This window comes from Tympanuchus pallidicinctus, unplaced genomic scaffold, assembly GCF_026119805.1.
Source record: "Tympanuchus pallidicinctus isolate F22 unplaced genomic scaffold, pur_lepc_1.0 scaffold2, whole genome shotgun sequence".
NCBI classification, from domain to species: domain Eukaryota; kingdom Metazoa; phylum Chordata; class Aves; order Galliformes; family Phasianidae; genus Tympanuchus; species Tympanuchus pallidicinctus.
In genome coordinates, this window is record NW_026294721.1 from 36,531,984 (window position 1) to 36,555,664 (window position 23,681).

At 38.0% G+C, this 23,681-nt stretch overlaps 2 protein-coding genes across 25 annotated transcripts in view; one reads left to right on the plus strand and one right to left on the minus strand.

Annotated features, from left to right (window-relative positions):
• Window positions 1–23,681, plus strand: part of BBS12 (Bardet-Biedl syndrome 12) — a 91,629-nt gene that overhangs the window by 28,427 nt on the left and 39,521 nt on the right. For 10 of the 24 annotated variants that reach the window (XM_052682639.1, XM_052682642.1, XM_052682647.1 and 7 more), the window contains exons 1-7: window positions 11,833–11,931; window positions 12,053–12,214; window positions 12,374–12,464; window positions 13,196–13,340; window positions 19,947–22,279; window positions 22,920–23,037; window positions 23,132–23,331. The gene's annotated coding sequence lies outside the window, so the exon portion shown is untranslated. Of the gene's footprint in view, window positions 1–48; window positions 223–10,436; window positions 10,493–11,744; window positions 11,932–12,052; window positions 12,215–12,373; window positions 12,465–13,195; window positions 13,341–17,924; window positions 17,964–18,016; window positions 19,022–19,946; window positions 22,280–22,919; window positions 23,038–23,131; window positions 23,332–23,681 lie in introns of those variants that run through there. The other 14 variants (XR_008206678.1, XR_008206679.1, XR_008206681.1 and 11 more) reach the window with 11 other exon arrangements.
• Window positions 6,693–11,855, minus strand: IL21 (interleukin 21). The gene is made up of 4 exons (XM_052682664.1): window positions 11,721–11,855; window positions 11,566–11,601; window positions 7,798–7,935; window positions 6,693–7,353 (listed from the first exon to the last, which is right to left on the minus strand). Exons 1-4 carry the CDS (start codon window positions 11,853–11,855, stop codon window positions 7,261–7,263), a joined length of 402 nt encoding a protein of 133 aa, XP_052538624.1. The 3' UTR covers window positions 6,693–7,260.

Below are 23,681 nucleotides of genomic sequence, written 5' to 3' on the forward strand. Positions count from 1 at the left end.
ATTAATAGTTACTGCTGAAAAGGTGACGTGAGATACTGCCGTGTACAGTGAGTGCCTTAGGCCCTGTGTCACAAGAAACATATGGTCAGCTTACATGCTAAGTGGAAAGGAGAGAGTCCCATGCCAAACAGATGGAAGCTGTTAAAGATGCTTCAGATCAGAAGGACCATGCAAGTCTGTTGTGGGAAGAGCGTATGTTTGCACAGACCAAGCCACAGCAAGGTGAGTTTTTCTGCAGTCTTATAACTTAACACTGAGAACATGAAAAATACTAAGAGAAAGAAATGCAACTTATGTCTCTTTGTTGTAAGATCATTTAAAATGTCTATGTTATTCCCCTTGTTTGAAACCCGTGCTTACTTCTGATATCTTCTAATCTTTCTTCAATCTGTCCTTCACTGGTGTGCATGTCGTGTAATCAGAATACAACTTCTGGTGTCTGGAAGTGCTATGATGCAGCTCAAGATACCTTGAGTAGTGCTTTACCATGTTTCTCATTGTTTGGCCAGATGACTGAATTGTGGAAGCTTTTAGCAGTGCAAAACGAATTGTTGTCAGTGTCTGGAAGCTCTTATCTGTGCAGTGGTGTGGGTCTTCACTAAACTCAACCCCTTTGATGCTGGCAGTTACCTACTGCCATCCACTGGAAATAGTGGAGATTTGCAATGTTACTGAGTTGCTTCTGCTGGTGATGAGCACGAGGGATTGGTTAAAGTGATTACAGCCTTTCCTGAATTGATATTCCTAAATTGGTTGTTCATGTAACAGGTTTTCAGGTTTCCCTTGTATGGCTGTGAATGAAGCAACACAGGCAAGACTGCTGGACATAAAGATGGCAGGTTGCCTAAAGGCAAAGTGTGATAAATAAGCAATTATATACATTCAGAAATTGTAATCTTACTCCCTTCTAATGACAGTGATAAGAACAGCAAGCGTATTCACTGCTAACTTTATTAAGTTCCTAATTATGAGGATAGCTTCAAGCTTGGTGTACAGATGATAAGGAGAGGAAGTTGTTGTAAAATATCTTTGTTGACTGTTAATCTGTTGGCAAATTGGTATCAGTAGTGAGTTTTGAGAACTTAATCTGTATTCTCTTTTTACATCATATAAATATATGTTGTAATCAGCTTTTCTCCATAAAAAGTTTTGAAGATATTCATTATAGGTCATTGTCTCTGACATACCTGGCAATGTTACTGTCCAAGGACCAACTGGATTACACATAGCTGCAGTCCTATCTGCTTCACTGCTGAATTCTTTACTTCTTGAGTGTGCGAGTCAGCATCGGGACAAACACCAAGTGTTTATCTTTCAGCCAGACTTGAGTTAATTCAATTTCATTAGAAAAAGAAACCAGCTGATGATGTGAAATGCATGTACACAAGCTAAAATGTAGTAAACCCTTTGAAGATGCTCTTATCCAAAGGAATATAGACCTTAATCTAGCCACAAAACATTTGTATGTTGGCAGTATTGTGTGTGGTTTCAGGTGATTTATCTCAAGTTTCATCTTTCAGTTTTCTGAGTGACTTTGTATTCCCTTGCCATCAGTATTCATCCTCTCATTCCTTCAGAATTTTTATCTACTCTTGTAAGCCTTTCATCCTATGTAAGTTGTCACTACAAGTTGTTCAAGAATTACACAACAGATATGCTGGAAACATGCAAGCTTCAGAAACAAAACTTCCATAAGAAAAAAACAGATTATCCTGTATGAGTTGAACCAAAGCCTCATATTTGGTGTTTTTTAACATCTCTGAAGTCTAGAAAATAGGAACTGCTTTTGAAGTAATTTTTTTGGTTGTCTTCACTCTGGGTTTTTTAAACATATACTTCATGGTCTTACAGCGGTAATGCAATTGGACAAGAAAAGGATACTGGGAAGTCTTCAGATGTGTAAGCAGAAAAGTGGAAAATTAAATGAGAAGAAAATAAGTATTATTTCCAGTGTATAGCAAAACATTTTGTCACAGTTATCAACAGGTGGCAGTACAGCAATTCAGATCATAGCTTGGAGAAGGATGTTCGAGTAGGAAATGTTCACTTTCAGCATTGCACCTTTTACAACATGGATCATCAGTAAAAGTGAAAAGCAAGAGCAGTGTACAATCCACAGCTGTTGGGAAAATGCATCCATGAAGATGTAAACAAATGACAGAAAGAATACAGCATATCTATATAGAACAAATTAACATTTTTGAGATGTTCTAAATCTGAAAAAGATTTGTGATACGTGTACGCAGCAGCATCTATGCCCCAATGTCTTGGTTGATGTGGAAAAAATGGTGCCTAAACTTCTCAGTGGGGTTAAATAGTTGAGTTACTCTAGTGTAGGCACAGTCCTCTGGTTTTAGAGGCTCTGTTCTTTTCCACTGCAGAGCAGATGCCCATAAAGTGTATCCTCTGCTCTAGCAAATAGTTCTAAACATACTGGAAGCCTAAAGCCTTATGTTAAAGCTGTGAAATCTTTTTCACATTGTGTTATGACCAGAGCACTATAATTTGAGTTCAGAGACCACAAATGAACAAGATTCTTAGGAAGATAAAGTAGCCCGACCACAGGACTTCTGGGTCTATTTGCTTGTCACAGTGCAGTGTCAAGGTTTTTATTTACACAGTATAGTCTGAATGCAGCAGAGATGCTATTTCATCAGCTACTAATAATATTTCTGGAATCATGGATTAGCATCTTTACTCTATGTATTCATGAGGGCTGCTCTGAAAGTAATGCCTCCTATTTGATGATGTTAGCCCATGATGTCAGAGGCAGATGGTGGTGGGGTGGCAGTAGAGGTTGAATCTTCCCACCAATATTCTCTTACAATTTGTTGTCATGTGCCAGATAGCAGCAGAAGGGCAGTCTGACAGTGACGTCTGACATGGAAAAGTGCATGTGAAGCAAAGCTGTGGAAATGAATTCCTCCATGTGAAAAAAGATTGCACAAATTGACATTCATTGATTCTTGTTTAATTTTGATGGAGTCCAACCAGCGAATGTGAGCACAGTGAGGCTGTGCGTGGTGCTTTGCAGTAGTGATTACAGTGACATGAAAGACATGCCACATTCCTGACAGCCAAGAAGATTTTTATGAGTGGCACACAGGTTCTTGTTCATAGTGGGCAAAAAAACCCATAGCTAATAGCTATGTTGAAAAACAATGTTTTGTAGCTGAGAATTTGCTCTATCACATAGTACTATTGTGCTCTTTGTATCTGCTGTAGTTTCCATGGAAATAAATAGGAGACATTACTTTTATATTTTTCAATTTTCCTAAGCTTTAAAAAAAGCTTTAAAAGCAAATAAATGTTTGAAGTATGTTAACAGGAAAAGGAGGACCAGAGAATACACTGGACCATTACTTGATGAGATTGATCACTTCACAGATAGGAGTGTAGATAAAGCAAAGGTGTTTAATGCCTTTTTGGGCTAGGGCTCTAGGACTCAAGAGTCACTGTGGGAGTGATAAACTCCAGCCAACTCTGAACTTGCACAGGATTTTCTGCTTCAGCTGAATGGGCCAATGGGATTCAACCCATGGTACTCAAAGAACTGGCTGATATTATCACAAGATTTCTGTCAGTCGCCAACCTTGTGAAGTTTAAAAAGAATTAGTGCTGGATTCTGCACCTGGGAACAGGGTGACCCTGGATGTCTGTACAGACCAAGGGGCAAGAGGCCAGAGAGCAGCCCAAAAGGATTCTCTCAGCAGTATGTGTGCAATCTGAACTTCATGGTAGTCAATAAATCTAAGCTTTATGGCATATGCAAACAGCTGTGTGTTGAACACTGTGCTCCCTTGGAAGGTGTAATGTAGTGATAGAGACTTCACGTGATTGTCTTGTGGATCACCCTGTAGTCACTGTGTACAGAGGGAGAATATACTTTGTATATACCATATCTTTGGTCTCATCTGGCAGTATCTGTGATAGTGTGGGCTAATAAAGTTCACATGAGGAATCGTATAAACCACAGTAAGGATTGAAATGGCTGGAAGCTTTTTAAGAAAAGAACAAGTGAAAATTGTATTAGCTAAAATTATTTAATATCATAGGTGTATAAATAAATCAAACCATGAGGTCCTCAGTATAAACATTCAATTCACAAAATACAATAAATAATTAAATTAAATGAGACAATTGGTATAATAATACAGAAACCTCTCAAGAAAAGTAAATATTATACAGAACTGTATATACCGTGCTAAGACACATATTGAAGTGCCCACAATGGACACTTATGACCAAAATCATAAATATATTGTTAAACCTCCCTGGGAGGTAATGAGCTTTTATGGCTTACCCTATGTACTCAGCTAAAGAAACATTCTTCTTCTAACAATGCGGTCAGTACAAAGAGAGTTCACCTTACAAATGAAAACGCATCAAGATTGTTTCATGTCTGGAATCGTGGTTACTAGTCCTCCCAACATAAGAGTTGGGCCATCGTCATATTATTCTCGTGAGAATAGTGTTGAAGAACAAGGTGATGTCCTCTTGAAGACTGATCTGTCCTTCGCTGTTTTCTTGTTCTTCATTTGGGATTAAAATAGTACATCCTTGAATAACACACTCAATCTTTCATAGCTGTCACAAATCAAAAACTTAATAGGAGGCCTCAGCATCGTGTGAGTCTTAAGTGTATTTTAAACGTATAGAGAGTTCCAGAGTGACTGCTGGCACTGCCCAGAGGAGTGGCATCAACTAAGAGCAACTGCGATAATGTTGTGATTAATTTTTCCCATATGTCTGACTGGATTATCGCTTAATACAGTTTTCTCCAGGACTTAGGGACAATTAGCCCTTACAGATCTAGATTTGTTACAGCTTCTTGCTGGTTTGTTTGTTTGTTCAGATCATGACTTCAGCATTTTGACTAAAGTTACTCTGCAGATATAAGAAATAGTCTTACTTTACAAACGAGTATATTGAGATTCAGAAAACCTACCAACAAATCTTTAGCCACTACGCTTGTTGTGATGTGATCCGTCAATTAAAAACAGTGGAGCAAGTCACTAAACAGAAATAGCTACATTACTTAGTTTGTTACATGCTGCCTTGCGTGCAAAAATGAACAAACAATCAAAAAAAATTCAACTGTTTCAGTGTAGGCAGGAATAACCAGTTAGCTTATGATATTCTGTTAAGGAAATGGCAATTTTTCTCTTAAGAGATCCATCTTAAGTTAAAAAAAAAAAAAAAAAAAGAAGTTAAAGCAGTTAAAAGCTGCTTTTCAATCTTTTATAATGACTGCTAGTAAATATATAATGTGCAGTGTTCTCTTAAAGCATGCTAATCACATTTCACCTCTGCTACGTAATTGTAACAGGGTTTTGGAAAAAACTAATTTGAATGCACATACTGAATTACTGGAAAAGAGATAGATTTATGAGTAAAAAAATGCCTACCTTATATTTTGTAAAAAAGGAAGCTCTTTCCCCATACATACAAGGGGCAGTTCATTTTTAGAATGTTAATTTTCATTCAGAAATGCAGAAACACTGAGATATAGCGGAACATTACTCGGAGGAAAAAGTTTTTCAAACAAATAAAAGCAAAAGATAAAAGAAAGACAATCCGAAGCAAAATTGTCATCAGCCAGAAATAAGGAGATGGAAAGCAAAAAAGAACTGACTGTGGAAACTTTGTTCACTGTTGCCCTGAGGATCTTCCTTCCTCCTCTTAACATATGTATGTTTTGAAGAAGTTCACATTTCAGGACAGTAAAAATGTGGAGGCAAAAAAAAAAAAAAAAAAAAAGCTTTTTCTGTTAGTTTTTCTGTAGGCTGACAATTGTAAGAAAGGAAATGTTTTTAATAGTGCCTCTCAATATTTCTGGAGATAACTAAGCTTATCATTTTCCATTCCAGTTTCCTTTTTATACTGTATTTCTACTAAGTAAAGAGAAAGTCAGATGGAAGGTTAATTTTTACTGGCAGTCTTTACACTCCCTTCCAAGAGCAGCTTTTTGTGGTTCTAATATCTCTTTGGAGGGTAAATTAACTGCTGCTTCACAAGCTACAGAATCATGGCAAGCAGAATATTGTTGTACATAATTCGGTTGCTAAAAATTAGTTCTAAGTGATGTGATACTTACTTTTATTGAAAAATAAAAATAAAAAGCCAGTGCTGTCTCTGGCCAAAGTTTCACAGAAATGTACAAGGTGCAGAAGCTGTACAGTGAAGTTTCCACAAAAACTTGACAGATTTTAAAGAAAAAATTGCTATTTGAAGCATTCTGGTGAATCAAGAGTGAACAGAAGAAATAGTGTTATGGTACATGGATATAAGAGTAAAATATTCTGAGGAAGGAAATATGCTTTTGAGAAGCTTCACTCTGAATAATCATCAGTTACTGTATTTGCTGGATCTCTTTCAGTGGCCTGTCATATCAACCATGAATTTATCTTAGCTTGAAGGAGTCGAGGTGGAATTCTGAGTCCTGAGAGAAGTTTTTTCCCCAGAGAATTCTACAAGAATTCTGCATCTCCACTTCAAGCATTTGAGTTAGCCCTTTCCCCGTTGAAACCAGGGCAAATGCCTGGTTAAGTTCAACATGGAAGCATGTCAGATCCATGCCATACAGTAAGATTTGTAAATGTTTTTCCACTCTTTCTGTGATAGTTACATGCAGGATATTTTTTTTCAGCTAAGATTCAATCTAAAAACTTATAAATAAAATTGTGTGTGTGGTATTATTGTTGAAGATAAGGAAATCAGTCCAAGTAGAAACCTGAATCTTCAGACATACTGGTAACTTTTTGTCTGTCTTCTATAAAATGTTTCAGTCACTTATGTATGAGGTTCATTTGAGATGAATGCAAAAAAAGACTAGCAGCCATCTCATGCATTTCTAGTTCAGCGTAAAGTGACAGTAAAGTCCCACAAGTGAGCCTTGTTTTCTGAAATCAGGGAATTTCACTGGTTGGAATTTCACTGTGAGATGAGGCTAGGATTACTTTCAAATCAGCATCATTCTTATGCTTAGCCATCCAAATAAGCCTCTTTTATATTCTGGGGAGAAGCTTTCACTTACCACACACACAGCACAGCAAAGTAGCAATGAGAAATATTTACATTTTTCACAGTCTTAAATAAGATAGTGTCTGCTTTAAATAGTAGATTTTCAGTAGCCTTCAGCTCTGGTGTATCCACAGTTCTTGAATAACTGTGAAAAAAATGCAGTGTTAGGAATAACAGAAAATACAGGTATCAGTGCTTATTTACAGAATGTCAGAAACCAGACAGGAGGATCCAAATCTAATTGATTACCTTTTGCATCAGTTTTGAAAAGCTGTTCAGAAACTCTTGGGGCTTTTTTCTCTCGTAAGACTGACATGAAGACTCACAATGCTGAAAGATAAAGCAGAGCATGCCACTTTGAAAGATCTGACCATAATTGTAAATAATACTTAAAGACTTCTTATTAAAAAATCTAGCTGATTGTAATCACAGCCTTTTATGAACAGTAAAACCAAGACATGGGCTGTTTCAGAAAGGGATTGAAAATAGTAACTACACCTTTCATTCACAATTTTTGCAGTGTTCCCTGTTCTTTTGCCCAGTACGTCACATTGTTGTCATCATTAAAGTGCATACATGCAATTGACTGGTAGGATTGGAATGAATTTCTCTTGGAAGTGCACAAAAATTGATATTTTTTGTTTCCAAAGTAATGAAAGATTGATCTGATTTTCTAACAAGTTTGGCTCTTACGATTCTACTGTTAGAGGTGGTGTCCGTTGCAGAAAATAAGGGGCAATGATCAAGACTTTGAGCAGTGGCAGAAAATACTACCTCTCCAGAGTCTGGCAAAATGGGTCTTCTCAAGATCTTCACAGTTTTGGTGAATGTAACATTTACTTGGCTGTTTTTTGGCTGTAATTTCAGTATGCCATCCTGGAAGCAGGTCACAGCTGTGAACAGGCATCCATCCTAGGACAGGAACAGAAGGAACAATTTTAAAAGGAACATCACCACACGTATTAAGTTGTGATTTTTGTTCAAAATTAAGAATCCGAGATCCAACAGTACTTTTTTTTTAGTATAGTTTTAGATACACGAAGGATCCTTTGATTTTCCTATTCTTTGATAATTGCTTAAGTGTTTCCTCATCAAATACGTGCCTAAAGTCTCCCTTTGGATATTAATGATGACAGCAGCCTGCTTTTTCTCTTTCATGGTGTGGTTGCACATTAATTTTTATTACACTAACAGGCTACAAACTCTCCAGAATCTCCTTTCCTGTGTGGTAGCAGTTTTCCTCACTAGGCATACAACTGTGGAAAATACCACCAAAGCCAACCTATTATCAACATAAAAAGAAAAGCAGTGTTTACTGAAGCCCATTTCTAACGCGTTTTCCATTTTTCAAAGAAACACACACTTAAAACTGCTGATTATGCATATTAGAATGGCTCCAAAGACGTCATCTTTGTTTTGCATACCAACAGCTACCGAAGCTGAATCTCGTCTGGTTTAGTAGATGCCACTGCAGTGTGCTGCTTTTGCAAGGACAAGGCAACCTCAGTGTATGTTGTCTATAGCAAACGTTAATAGCATCATCTTATGTTGGTTAGATACAACATTTTATTTTCATTAAAAACCACACTTTTGTGTTTGTTTCAAGCTTCTTACCGTAACCAGACTTGCTTACTGGAAAAAAAGTACTCTTTTTTTCAACAGATCGATTTTCCAGCTGAAACTGAAAACATTTTGTGCCTCATCCGCGATGAGCTGAGAAACTAGCACTTCTCATATATGCTGCTTTTTCTTATTTTGCTGAGTTAACAGTTAGCTGTAGGAAGGCCAACAGTCAGAGGGCCACAAGGATTTTTGGTATGTTGTGATGGGTTCAGCATTTTGATGAAGAGGCATTAAAAAGTGTGTACCGGTGGTGAAGTCTGAGGGGCACTAGGCAAATGTGTAAAATAGCTGTGCCAGAAACAAACATTCTACACCTGACTAACTTTACAGATTACCTTGAAAAACCTTTGCTTCCTGAACTAACAACAGCAGTTAGATGCTTATGTGATTTAAATGGGCATTGTGCCATTGGCTTCAGCTGCACGGTCTGTCTCCAAGGTCTATCCTATTTTCCCTCCAGTCTTTTGAATCAACTCAGTATGAAGTCTTCCTCAGCTTCAGTATCTTTTCTTTTGAGTTTGTATCTTCTGCTATCTTTAGCCTTCCACTACTTTATTTTTTATTTTTTATTTTTTAAATCTCACTTGAGTGTACAGGGAAACGATGTGGGATTGCACTGGGGCTAACATTCAGTCCATTCACTGGTATCTCAAGGAATTCAAAACCAATACTGATAAATCACTGAATTTTTGATGTAATGAAAAATTGTATTCTTCCTACGTATTGAAGGCCAAATTCAAGTCTGCCGTAAGCAGGTTATCGTATAAGTAATACTATGATATTCAAAGTGCAGTTTTATTAAATCTAGTTGGTTGTGTTTTTTTTTTTAATTAAACCTATTTTTTTTAATTAAATCTAGTTTTGTGCATTAAGGTGTAACTGCAACTTTGGCGTGCTATAGTTTGTATAGAATCATAGAATTGTTTGAGTTGGAAAGGAACTTTAAAGGCCATCTAGTCCAGCTCCCTTGCAGTGAACAGGGACACCTGCAGCTACGTCATGTGCTCAGAGCCCCATCCAGCCTGAACTTGAGTGTCTTGCCTCTCTGGACAACCTGTGCCAGTGCTTCACTACCCTTGTTGTAAAAATTTTCTTCCTTACACTCAATCAAAATCTCCCCTCTTTTGGTATGAAGCCATTTCCCCACATCCTATCACAGCAGCCCCTGCTGATGAGTCTGTCCCCATTCCTATAGCCTCCCTTTAGATACTGGAGAGATATATAATATATATAATATAATAATAGAATATATAACATATGTGTATTTGGATAATTCAATACATGTAAATTTCACTCCACAGAATAAAATCCTTTTCAGTCTGATTGCTGGTAATAATTACTGTTAACAATTACTCTTAATAATTAGCATTATCTTTTCATCAGGGATCAAACCTGTATCGATCTTAGTACCTTCCAAAATACCTAAATTCTTCATCTGCTATACTTTTTGACAGAGGTACTCAGGACCTCCCAGAGCCAGCCCGTAAAGCTCTGTGCTGCAAATGAACTGTTGTCTTCCTTCCTGGTGTTTTTCAAGAGAAAAAAAAGCAACAACCCGATGAAGTGATTAGTCACTGGGTGTATTTGCTTGTTTCAGAGGTAGCAGTAAACTCTGCAGTAAAATGATGGCTAACCATCTGGCTCTTTTCACTTTGAGGGTGCGAATTAGAAAGAGGACTAATGAAAAAAAAACAACATCGGGTGCATTACTTTTTGCATTGCAGTTGTTTCTAGCAATCAGACAGAATGGAATGTATCTGTTTTGGTCATGCTTCTCTGTTTTTTGCAAGTCAAAAATGCACCAGCCATAAATCTTAGGAGGAGGCTAACAGCTTTGTCAAAAGAGGTGAGTTTTTTTCCTTTCTTCTTGCAGTTTGCAAAAAAAAAAGTTTACAGCCCTGAGTAAACACCTTTATATTCTGCAAGTGGTTTTTTTTAATATGCATGATGATTATTTTTACATCTTGCTTAAAATCGCTTTCTTTCTGAAATAGGTGTCCACACCCATAAACAAACATGATGGGTAAATTTAAGATAACAGATAACAAGGACTTCATTGCATGTTGGGGATTATCAAAAGAATGCAGAGCACACTGAGTTTCTAAACTTTTAAGACATGCTGTTATTTTTAGCATTTCATTATGCTGTAAATCCCGCATCCTGCCGGTATGTAGATACGTGCACGCTTTCTGTGACTCTAGCGTAACTTAATACATATGAGAAGTTCCTGACTTCGAATAATACATAGTATCATCATTTTAAAAATGTATTAATAAATATTGGTATAAAAAGAAATTCATGGAGACCTGCTGTGGTTATTTTAACAAGTTATAATGTAAAGAGAATACTTGCAGAATGCAGCTTTGTCTCCTGGTCTGTGTGGTAGCACACACTTTGCTCACAAGTAGTCTGACAGAAACCAGTGTGACTGCATGAAAGGAAGTGCTATGTAATATAGCCTTACAGTACCACTCTTGACATTTATCTCCAGTGGGAGGGAAAGGGGATCCCTTCAGACTCCGTTCAGCAGTGTTGCCAATGCACCTGGAGCTCATGGTAGCTGGAGGTGCTTCATTGCCCAAAAACTGCATCCTCAGGAGCATTGCTAGTCAGGCATTTTTATACTCATGGCACTGAGTAAAGGGAACACTTACAAATTTGAATGTAGATGTGCTAGAATGCCCAACCTAACCTAACCTGTCACTAGCCTAATAATTAAGACTGCATAATATAAACACTTCCAATATGAAAAATCCAGGAATAAGGAACTTCTATCAAAGCATCTTCAAACATAGATTAGCTTGTGCTAAGAATTCTAGGTCAGAGATTTGAAAAAGAAGGCATGTCGATTTGTCAGTGGAAATAACCAATACAAAATGCATTTGATATAGTTAGAAAGAAGTGTTTAACCGATCTCACCTCAGGGTTTTCTGGTGTATGCAGCAATTCAACATCCTACAATAAAACAAATCTAAGTTAGAAAAGTTTAGCATTTGAGCAATGTCCCTCAAAAGATATATTCAATGCATAATACTTGAAAATAATTTCAGAATTAGGACAAATGCTCTGCTTACCTTATCTTTCACTACATCTTTTAGATGGTCAATTGTCTTTGCAAGCTGTTTGTATTTCATTGCTTTTGGTGGAGCTGCAGTCAGCACCATACTGGAACAGAAGAAGAGCATACAGAAAATAATCATCCTCTCCATACTCTGATGAGTTTTGTTGTGTTAGGAGCAAAGTTGCGCTATCCAAGATGAACACTTCAGTTTGAGCTGTGCTCAGGTATGCCACATACCTACCTATATATTGGTCTTTGATGCAGATGTAAAACCCACCCATTTCAGTTTGGAAAGCTTTGAAGAATGGATTAATGAGTAACCCTTTTTTCTTTTCCATTGGCTAGGTGAGTTTGTGCGTAGGGGGGCAGGGATTGATGGAGTGAATTAAAATATGCCCCATCTGCACATTGGACAGGAAAAAAAGAGAAAAGGGTGAATTCCCATTTTCGCTTTGAGTCAAAAAATGAACGTAGTAAAAAGTAGATGCTTAGAAACCACAGGCCCAGGTAAACAAAGATTCTGCTTTTTTTTTTTTTTTTTTTTTCCCTGCTTCTTGCAGCAAAGAATCTCTTCAATCCAATTGAAAATCATCCATATCATGCTGATGAAATATGGCAGGACTTCTTTTCAGAACATTAAAGTATTTTTCCTACTTTTCTTTATAGCTCCAGAGGATATGTAGCTTGATCCAGCTGATGTCCATGAACTGTCACCTTTACATTCATGCTTGGTTTCTGCAACAGCTGTGGATAAAAGGTCATTTTAACATTCAAGCTAGCTGATGTCTACTTTTTACTTCAAACTGTTTTCACATATTTTAACAACGTGCTAGTGAGTATGTGCACTGGGGGCTGAAAGTGCATTTGCAGGGGTCTGACTTCATGGAGATGCATTGCCATGGGAGAAGTGGATTCCTATCCCATGCCCATTGCCCAGGTGGGAACGATACTGGAGGATCGATACTAAGTTGTCAGTCCCTCAGAACGTTATCATGTTGGATACGGCAGCTAAACATGTTCAGTTATGTTTTGTCACAGTCAGGCTGTTGCATATCTATGCAACCCCTTCAATGGAGATGTGACACTGAGACTAGAGAATTCTCTTGAGAACGCCGAAATGCCTTTGTGCGGTGTGAAATAGATTAAAAATGCACTTTACAAAATTTAAAGGGAGAATAAAAACAGTGGAATAATCTGAATTAAGAAATAAGTCAGATTCCTGTGATTTCCTTCAAAATTGTTGCCTACTGCAATGAAGTACGTATGCTACTTCTGAGGAAGCAGATTTGAGATTATTACTTGAAAGACGCATTAGTGCTGGGAGCTTTTCCAAGGGACATCAGTAAGGAATGTTCTTTTATGGGGGTACCTCAGTTGTCTTCTTGCTAAATGAGTGCCACGGTATTTATAGACATTCCCAAATATACTCCTTTTTTTTATTTGTTTGCTTGCTTACTATTTGTTTATTTATCAATTATTTTCCTCCAGCCTAAGCTCCATTTTCATGAGAGAGTAATCTCACTTATTTGCACTGAGCATACAGAGCAGCGCTGCGTGAGCACGAGGGGCTTCCGTGCTGCCACCTCTGGGAATCTCTGCAACACCACTGCTCCTAACACTTCATTGCAAGGAGGTAAAATGCCTTTAAATGTCTGTTAAATACTGTCAGTAATAAATGGTTATCAACACTGTTGTATGACCATTGCAGGTTGCTGTGTAGAACAGGTAGAGGGCAAATAAAATCAGTTGAGCACCTTCACTGTGATAAATAAAAAGCTACCTAGCTAAGTGTCTTAAATCTTGGCCTCTTGAAAATTTTAAAGCAGAATAGATGTTTGGACTTCATTTTGATGTTGTCTTACTTAGAAGGCTAGTCTGTGTAATAAGCTGGCACTCTACAAAATGCTTCTATTTTTATCTGTCAGGTGGGTCAATCAGACACTCAGTTGGGATGACTGATTTCTGTCTATTTCAAAATCTCTCACCATTTAATGTGGTGTGTTTGTTTTCTGTATGCAAATGTTTATTCACTATAAACAGTTTATAATCTTTCAGCAACTGGATAGCTTGGAGGAATAGATTTTAAAGGTGTATGCATGTGTGTCTACACAAATGCACTCATGCTTTCATGTATGTACAAAATGTCTCCTGGCAAAAGGGGCAGCTAACCACACCTGACAGAACAGGAATCCTGAGAAATGAAAATGGAAACAAGATAGAAAAATATTTTCTTCTAGCACAGTCTAAAATATAATTCCATCAATAAAAGGTAGTGCAGTCATTATTTTTTTTCACTTGTTTTGAAGGACATGTTTTGTATTCATTTTAGATGAGCAGCCTAGATGGACTGAAGTGGAGGGAATCTCAGTTTTTATTCAGAAGTTTTTAATTTACAGCTAACGTTCATAAGTGGAAATCAGAAGCAGTAGAGACACTTTGTTTGAGAAACCATAACCAGTACTTATTTTTATCCCTTCTTTCACCTTATTTGTGTGAATTTTTGTACAGTTTGTTGTTTTCAAATCTATTGTTTAACACCTCTGTGAAGCTGCTGAAGGGATGAAGAGATTATTATTGTGGTATTGTTTATGTGAAGCTGATACTTAAAGTCTGCTCCTCTTTAACCTAACTGAATCTTCATCTTCTCTGTAGGTTATTGACAAGTAATTTAGATAAACATACATTGTATTCTCAATACGGTTTTCGATAATGCCATTGGAGCATTCATAGTTAAGGAGCAGACCAGTGATATGTATGTTTCTGCCTTTATTGTCAGTGTTTCAAATTAGAATTTTTTTGAGAAATTTCTTTGAGGCCAGCTTCTGTCTAGCTTTTATTCTAGCTTTTATTTTAGGCAGCTTTATTTGGTTGATAGGTTGGAAGGTTTTCATTTGGATGTGAGATTGACTCTGTTAGCTTATTAGATGGTTGCCAGTTACTCATGCAAAAAAGCCACTGCATTGACCAGACAACTTCAGGACCACTCAAGAACTTCAGTTAGTGCTGTCCGTGTATTTTCAGGAACTCAGGGCTTGAATGGGAAACACAGAGGCATCAGCTCCTATCGACTGCCATGACAATATGTCATAATTATTTAACTGTTGTCTTTACTTCCATAGTTGGTTCTTAAAGTCTCTATGCTTAGCAATCAGAGACATTTTTACTTCCAGCCTTGATGGCACCGACTGTTAGCTTAGTCACTTCTGTTCTTACACTGATGCTGTCATTCAGCTTAGATTGTTTTCTCTGAAAACTGAAAACTGATGTTTTCTCATTTGCTTAGCTTACAGAGAGCAGTCAGACCCCCTTGGACCCCAGACTAAGCACACTGATGCCTTTAAGTGTCCCTGTCCTCTGATCATCCCATCCATTCTGCTCTGCACACCTCCATTGGATTGGCAGACACCTCCATTGGAATGGTTGATAATATTCTGGATGAGGTCCCAGCATCTCACTGTGCAGGAGCTATAATATTGTATTGAACCATCTGGATGTGATTCACTTATTACTGACTAAAATTGCATTTTTGTTGGTCCTTGATAATTTGTTGGACATGAGCAACGCACAGCTACACTGTGGATATTACTGTGTCACTGGGAGTCATTTGCAGATTCCCAGGACTGTACTCTCACACTTGACCATGACCTACAGCTGTATAGAAGAACCATACCTGTGTAGCTAACAACCATTTTAATTGTCATCTTTTGGTGTTTTTTTTTTTCTTTTCCTAAAGTAATAATTATGGGTCTAATGCAGTGATCAGAGTTTAAATTAGAGCAGCTTCTAGTGATAGTCTGAAAAACAATGAGACAGTTGTGCATGAGTGGTCCTGAGATTGTCACTGTAGGAAAGAAAATAATTACAATGGCAGGCAAAGACAGCTTTAAATTCCCTGAATCAAGCTCAAGCATGTTGAGAACTGTTTTAAAATTCTCTTCTTGTTTAAAGGAGGCTGTGTCATTGCAAGCTTCATTTTTAAAAAAAAAAAAAGCCGTTTTGTTAGACTCTGGTTCTCCACATTCTGGAATATTTAATGACATTGCAAACTAAGGGAGAACTCTGCTGATAGATGCCAGGTTGTGCATGCTGCATGTAGTCCCAAAAACACTTTTTATATCAATGCACTGTAAAAGGCAGTTTATTACATCAGAGGAGACATTAATGTGAATGGTAGGTGGCAGTTTTGAAAATCCCTGTCTATTTTACAGTGGAACCTTATGTGTGAAAAGGTACCTGTAAAACAGCATCAGAGAGCACTTGGGCAGCAGGTATTTAGTGAAGCATTGTCACTTAATACCCAGAAGCATCACAAAAATTTGGCAGACCTCATCTCTTTACCAGTCTAGCAGGATAATTCATGGGCTAATTGGAGGTATACTAATGAGACAACTCTATCTAAAATATTCCTCAATTAAATCTGTTGTATTGTAAATCAGTTGTGAAGTCGATGGAGCAATTAGAATAGGAAACTAAACAACTAATTATTTGGTAATGTGATAGCAAGTGATTGCATATCATTTCTCTAAATTTGTGTAGTCTTCTGTTTTGTGTTAGAGGCTCTAAGAACATAATAATTGTTTGAAGAAAGGCACACTGACAGAGAAAGTGAAATATAAGGACACAGAGCTTCCTTTTTGTCTAGGCAGTGGAGAAAACTCCTTGATATCCCTCTCATCAGATAAGAGCGAGCAACATGGTTTTTATATACGTCACTTCTCTTTTGTGGCTTAGGAACATGCTGAGTCAAATAATGATACTCACTCTCACACAGTCACCTGCCTGGCCTTGGAGGGATGGCTGCAGAGTGGAAATCTGAAAAACCTCCCATCCCTGGCCCATTAAGTGAAGTCCTCCTCTTTCCTTTTTGCGACATTGCCACTCAACACCCAAGTACTGAATGACTTCGACCCTGAAAACCTGGTTTCCCCACCCACATTTTCCTTTACAGTGTAGCTGAATGGAGGCTTTTCCTATAGCTTACTCATTGCTATGGCTCAGCCAAAAAAAAAAAAAAAAAAGGAGAAGCCTGTAATGCACGGAGCTGCTTTCAAAGAATTTTTGTAACTTATGTATGTGACGTTCCACATGTATGCCGTCCATGGGGAGAATGTAGGAAAGCAAACTGGAAAATGTGAGCCTAGAAAGAGGACCTTTATAAAACAGATCTAGGAAAACTAGTTTATAAAATATTTCTGACAACTCTCTCCAAATATTATTTTCTTCTTCTTAACTTTGTGTAGGTCTTCTGTCTTCTAACCTTGCTTAGAAAAGAGGAAAACTAACTACCAAAAGCAGGGAAAAAAACCTCTTCTTAGCTATAAGTTATATTTTCTATGAAAATCAGAAAAAATACAACTCTCAGTGTGCTGAAAAGGCACTGAAAAATTTATAGACTGCATATAGTACAATAAAATTATTGAGATTCTCCATAATGTTCCTCCACAATGTTATGTTATAGTTTCTAATCCACGTTGAAGTAGATTTGGCAAATAAAAAGATCCCATGCAGTAGATGAAGGAATTGAAAGAACAAAGGGAGTGGCTGTGTGAGGAGACAGTGTATTATATATATATAGCAAGGAAAAGAGCACAAGTGCTCATCTGGCTGAGTTATAAAGTAGAATCTTACAAGTTCATTATTGGCGAGTCAGATTAAAGTAACTGTGTTGTACTCCATCTTCTTTGCTTCTGGATACTGAAAAAAAAACCAGAGTAATCCTCCTGCTACTCTTCATGATAAACATTTCATTACCATAATTGTCCAACCAGACCAAAGTCATGAGCAAGAAATTCCCCAAACAGGTAGAGTGTTTTCTACATGGGGACTAAATATGTGACTCCGCAAGCCCCAGTACTTTTTTCTTTTAACGAGTACAAAGTGATGGACACCTGGAGCAGAACTAGCTCACAGTCCTGGAGCTGGCAAGGCATCATACCTGTCCCACACTTTTTACAAATCCAAAGGTCATTGAGAAGAGACAAATCAGACTTGGTATGTAGTACAGAGAAATCACTGGATGGATTTCTTCTGTCTGTGGAGAACTTCCATGAGTGTCAAAGAACCCCCATATCTGTTCATAGTAGGGGCTGAGCTGGTACCTAGGCAGTGTGGGTATGCCTGTGTTCAGCCTCTGGCTATTACTAGATTTAAAAATCATTTTTTTACTCTTTGAGTAGTGAACATCAGCTACATTATAACCTCTGGTTCTTGATTGCAGATAGGGCTGAGATGCAATGCCATCACGCAACAGAAAAAGGTAATGTAAGAATGAAAGAGACTTGGATGGAAAATAGAACCTGCTTTCAAGAACAGGCAGAGACTTTCTGAATCTAATACAGCCCTGTTCATGTTTTTGTCTAAGTTTTGGAAACAGCTTCAGTTAGTGAAGATGCATGAGTAATGCAAAGCCATTTGCAAATGTTCCCGTACTGTCTCATTTGCTTTGTACCAAGTGTTATAGTCTTAGTGTTCTTTTTTTTTCCTTTTTTTTTTTTCTGAAGGTGTGACAATGACTGTAAAGCAGAACAATTTATCGTTAACAGTAATTGTATATTTGTTAAATACCAGATGCATCTTGCTCCTCAGTCAACCCAATGGTGTCTTCTTATGCATGAAGTGTGGTTGATGTATTTCTTATCAACAAATAATGACAAACTGTATTGAGAAATGCCTGTATTGAGACATCCAGAGCCTGACGCAAGGCTGGACCAGCTATGCACAGCACAAGATGCTCAGAAGAACTGTCCTTTTGAGGCCATATCACTTCAAGTCTTCCTTTTATTGTTGGAGCAGTCACCCACCTTCTGGGTAGTACCTTTCTCTGCATGTAGGAAGGAAGAAGCCTTGCTGGGTCACTGAGTCTAGTCTTCTGCCATTGCAGGCATTCACGTCATCCAGTCTCTTTCACATCTCGGCTGTGCTCTCCCGCATAAGTCATTATCAGTTCAATCTTGGTAACGATAAGAGCTCAGAGCTTTTTCTGTGCTTGTGCTGTGTTCCAGCTTCTATAGGGCATCTTCATTTTTATTCACAGCACATCTTTCCCCACTACTAAAGGACAGCCACCTTCAGTAGGCAAGGCAGCAGCTGTCAGGATATCAAGATAGCAATTTGAGGACAGAAAGTAGTTCTTCAGCTGAAAGACACACGTATACAGGGAGATGAGGGCTATAAGCAAGAAAAGTCAGTGCTCCTTTTCTGTATTGCAGCAATGAAATCTCCTGCAGCTGCATGGTGGCATTTCTCTGTGGCTCTTCAGATCTTAGGAAGCATGGCCAGTGGGTGTGCAATCTTTCTACCACAGGAGTGTTCTCTGTATGAAACATGTTTTGGAATAATTCCATTAAAGAACAGTATGGCATGTTGTGTGACAAACTGTGACGTGGTGGTACTGAAACCCAAATGTAAATGTCCTGTTCATTCAAAATGTTCAGAAAGAGAAGTCAAATGAGATGTATGCAGATGTTGGACAGGGAACAGAGAAAGCAGAACAACACAAAGAAAAAGTTCAGTCTTTGTTAATTTATTAATGTTTATGAAGAAGGGGAACAGAAGTTGAAAGAAATTTACTTCTATTTCACAATATCAACACTATCAAACAAGTAAAAACCAAGCCACTACAGGCTCAGAATGGGCAAATTTGCTGCAGTTTCTGGCCGTGTGTGACATACAAAAACCACTGGCTTTTGGGCCTTCCTGTAGTGTCAGTTTTGACATTGCAGTCTGCTATTTCAATATCAAAATTACAGGTTTGTTATGGATTTTGGAAGTCATTCTCTGGGTTTGATGAGGCTGCTGTGCTGGTTTGGGATCTCTCCAGCAGTAAAATTGTTTCCCTATTGCGTGGTCTAGAGCAAACAATAGGACATATTTTTTGGGGGGAGAGACTGTGGCCTCTCTTCCCTCTTTTCCAGCAAATATGCACTGATTTTATCTTCCTTACAGATACCTTCTACATCAATTTATCTTTAAAATCAAATACAGTTTTTTGCTTTTTATTATGTTTTACTTTTTTGGCATGTGTTGGTAGAAGCGGATAACTGAATACTGCTTTTATTTCTAAATAGTTTTGGGTTCTCTTGCATTACCAAAATATCTTTAGATTTTACTACTGATCATAAGTGTCTTAATGTCTGTGCATGCATACACAGTTTTTATTAGAATTATTTAATGATACTTCTGGTTTGAAGATCAGTAAACTCATTGACATTGTTTTCCTGCCATGGCTTTTGTTTCCCAGGTCAAGGAACTGTGTCATGCCATACCAGGCTGGGGCATTTCTGTGGCACAGTGAGAAATGGTGAATGCAGAGGAGCAGCGTGAGAATACACAGGAGGATGTGGTCTGCCTCCCCTTGAAGTGACTCCACATATCTGCTTGCAGACCAGCTCCTCAGCTTCTATTGTGCACTACTACACTGAGTGCTGCAAACCACTGTGTGAGCCATCAGAAGCTTGTGCTTCAGCTCCTGCACAGAGAAGAGGCTCTATTGTCACGCTGTGTAACCAAAGAGCAGGCTGATGCAGGAGGCACCCCTGCAAACCTCAAGTTGTAGTAGCACAAGTGCCTTCTTCAGCAACAAAGCCAGTTAAAGAACTTTCTACTCCATGTCACCACCATTCTCTTGTGGCTCTGCGTCACAGTTTATTTGTCTTTCAGGAGCCTCTGTTACAGCTGCTGGTATCAATGGAACAATCCAAGTTAAAAGTCCTTCTAGCGAACAGTTAGGGAGTTTGCCTGTTCGTTTTGCTTCATTTTGATTAGAATTATTTTACTACCAACTCTGCTTTCTCCATAGCACAACAGGTTTACAACGAGCAGTGCATTGCTAGAAGTCAGAAACTCCTCTTCTAATGGCTCTGCTGCAGATCAAAACCATGGATCGCCTACGCAACAAGTACCTCCTAGCACACAGGGCCGAGGGGGCCACTGGGTATCACTGAGCAACAGCATTCCAGGAACAGCAATTGTTTGCCAGTGCAAATAGAATTAAGCCCTTTCACTGTGGCTGAAACATAGTTTCTGACAGAATCATTTTAAGGAAGAGAATTTAGGAAAGTCTTAACCCAGCAGCCTGGTCTACATTTAAAATTTGCTGGTATTATGTCACCATTTTGTTGAGTTTTGTTTGTTTGTTTTGTTTTGTTTTGTTTTGTTTTGTTTTGTTTTCCAGGCAATTATATCAATAACATCTCCGATGTGGTTGCAACTATACCATTATAGAATTGTCTTAAATAGCAATACAAACTGTCCCATTTCTCGTACTCTTTGAATATAATGTACTTTGTTATGACTTTATGCTTCAGTAAATGTACTATTTCATTGTTTACAGCAGGTTACAGAATGCTCAGAGGCTGCTGCCTAATACTATACTTAACAGATAAAACTCAAATGCAATATCTCTAGAAAAGAAAAAAGCTTGGTCTATTTTTTCAGAAATTGTTTGGTCTGCCTTCATCTGCAGCCAGATGCATATAACGGACGTGAATGTGTATACCTGCATCAACAGATTTATCTTATATGTGTGCACTCGTACACATTTTAAAAGCTAAATGATACAGTTGCTTTGCATAATGAGTTTCATTTTTTTTCACAGGTCAGCACCTTTAGTGAACCCTGGAAAAACTAATGTGCGATCAGTCATCGCACTGCAGCAGCAGCACCCGTTCAGTAGTCTTGGACAAAAAGCTGAATGCTGTGGTTTCAGTAACTTATCATTGAAACCTTGTGGTTCTGTGTAGGAGGATGCACAAGCTGGACACGTTTGACATCCTTGTTTCTGAACGGTGAAATCTGTACATCTAATTTATGAAAATTATCTCTGGTGTGATTTTATTCTATTTTTTTTAATGAAGTCAACATTATGTTTTCCCTGCATTCAGTGGAAACAATAATGGAAATGTTTTAAGATGTTCTGTGAACCTGTTTTGACCTTAAAAGGGAGAGTAATAAAAATATCCTTGATTTTGATTAAGTTCTAAGAAGGAAATTAAAATTAAATACTTGGAGTTGCAGTTGAGAAGAAAGTATTTATCGGGTGGGGAAACAAACAGAGAAATGAGCTGTGAGAAGTCACATAGACGTTATGAAATAAAAACCTTCCAAGTGAGAATATGATATTAAAAAAAAGCAACACAACAAAGTAAGATAGTTTAGAATAAACCAAGGTATCTGTTGTCTTTCAGACAGTCTCTGCAAACTGATAAGTTCACATGCAGGGCAAATGCAAGATGTATCTGCAGCTTAAACAGTTGAAGTTGCATCAAACAAGCAAAACAGTGTAAGTCATCTCTTAGTCAGTTAATGCATTTTTTTTTCCCTTTTATTTTATGCTAGGTACAGTGAAATAATGCAGTTTCTTGACAAGTGAAATATGCTGATGTTGGTGCAAAGGATATCACAGCAGGTATGTGTAACCGGAATTGGAAGGAGGAGAAAATAAATTTTTTGGCTTGTTCATGCTGTGTAGCTTCAGAAGAAATACATCCACAACTGCATTGCCAAACTGGAACTGGGACCCACCATGGACTCTTACCTTCCTCATTTACACTTCTGCTTCTGCCTTCTGCTCTGGTGAGTGCCTGCCATCATTGAAATCCCCAGAAAGCTGAGCTGTGGCAATAATAGATAGCTGAACCTCTAATAGTGGCAAATCACCTTCCTTTCTGTCACAAGCAGCAGAACTACACTTAGTACCAACAGAAGTATTGCCTCTGAGAAGTAAATTCCCAGGAGCATGTGTGCCATTCTCTGTGGTTAAACATAGTAAGCAAATCTAGGGAAACAAGATGATCAAAGACCTTTGAATAAAATACAAAAGAAAAGAAAAAGAACATTTGAGGTACAAAACAAAGTTACTTGCTAAAATATAGGGTCATAGAATTATAGAATGGCTTGGTTGGAAGGGACCTGTAAGATCATCTGGTTCCAATTCCCGTGTAAATAAATGACCCTAGGTGCAAAGCAACTACTCATTGCATTTGTGGGAGTACAAAAATCTGTCAGGAAGCTTTAGTCGAAGATTATATAATACTTCTTTGTGAGCAAAGATTGAAAGTGTCATCACCTACTGTCGAGGGAGACTGTCAAGTTTCATGTTAATAATTTTCAGTAATTTCATTTCTATATCAAAACATCAATAGAAAGCCATAGGTTTTAGTTCCTTCCTACAACTTCATTGGTTCTGATAGGAGACTTGTTTCTTTTCAAAAAGGAAAAAAAGAAGTATTACTCTCTTATTGTACGATTCACTGGAAAATAAAGATGTCTTGTCCTGCTGGTGTTTTCTTTCCAGAAACCTGAGCTGATAATCATTACAACTGCAGCTGCAAGTAAGTATATAAGCAAATGGTAAAATTGCTATCTTAAGTTAGTTTTCTGGACAATTACATTTTTTATTGCCTGTTATTTGTATGCTTGTTGCAGAATTATGACACCAGATTCTTTGAGCATACCATGCTGTTTACCTGAACTGACTTGTGGGAAGCTGAGAGAAAAATGAGGGTCCGCTTCAGGTGCTAGCTGAAATCAATGGCAAATAACCTTTTTCCTCCATAATCATTGCAAGCATGGAAAATGTAGATAACCAGAGAAGTACTGTCTTTTTGAGCATCCGAAATTTACCTGTAAGTAGTATCTTGAGATTCTGTTTTCCTCTGTATATCAGAATTTTCAGTCCACATCTTCTGCTGGTTGTCACAGGGATTACACAACTGCACTGTTACTGAACCCTATGAAAAACTATCTGTTCCTCTTTTTTTCTCCTTTGCTCTGTAACTACAGTTCTTGATACCTGGTTGGCAGCATTTTAAAGTGGTTCTAAGCCACTCCATTTCTACTTGTCTTTCTGGGACTGGTCTTCCTCCCAGCCGACCTGCCTGTTGGTGGCTGAAGATAGGCAGCGGTGCATAATTACTGTACACCAGCAACAGGCAGCCCTGTCCTCTCATTGCAGTGCTGTGGCAATATGGAGCAA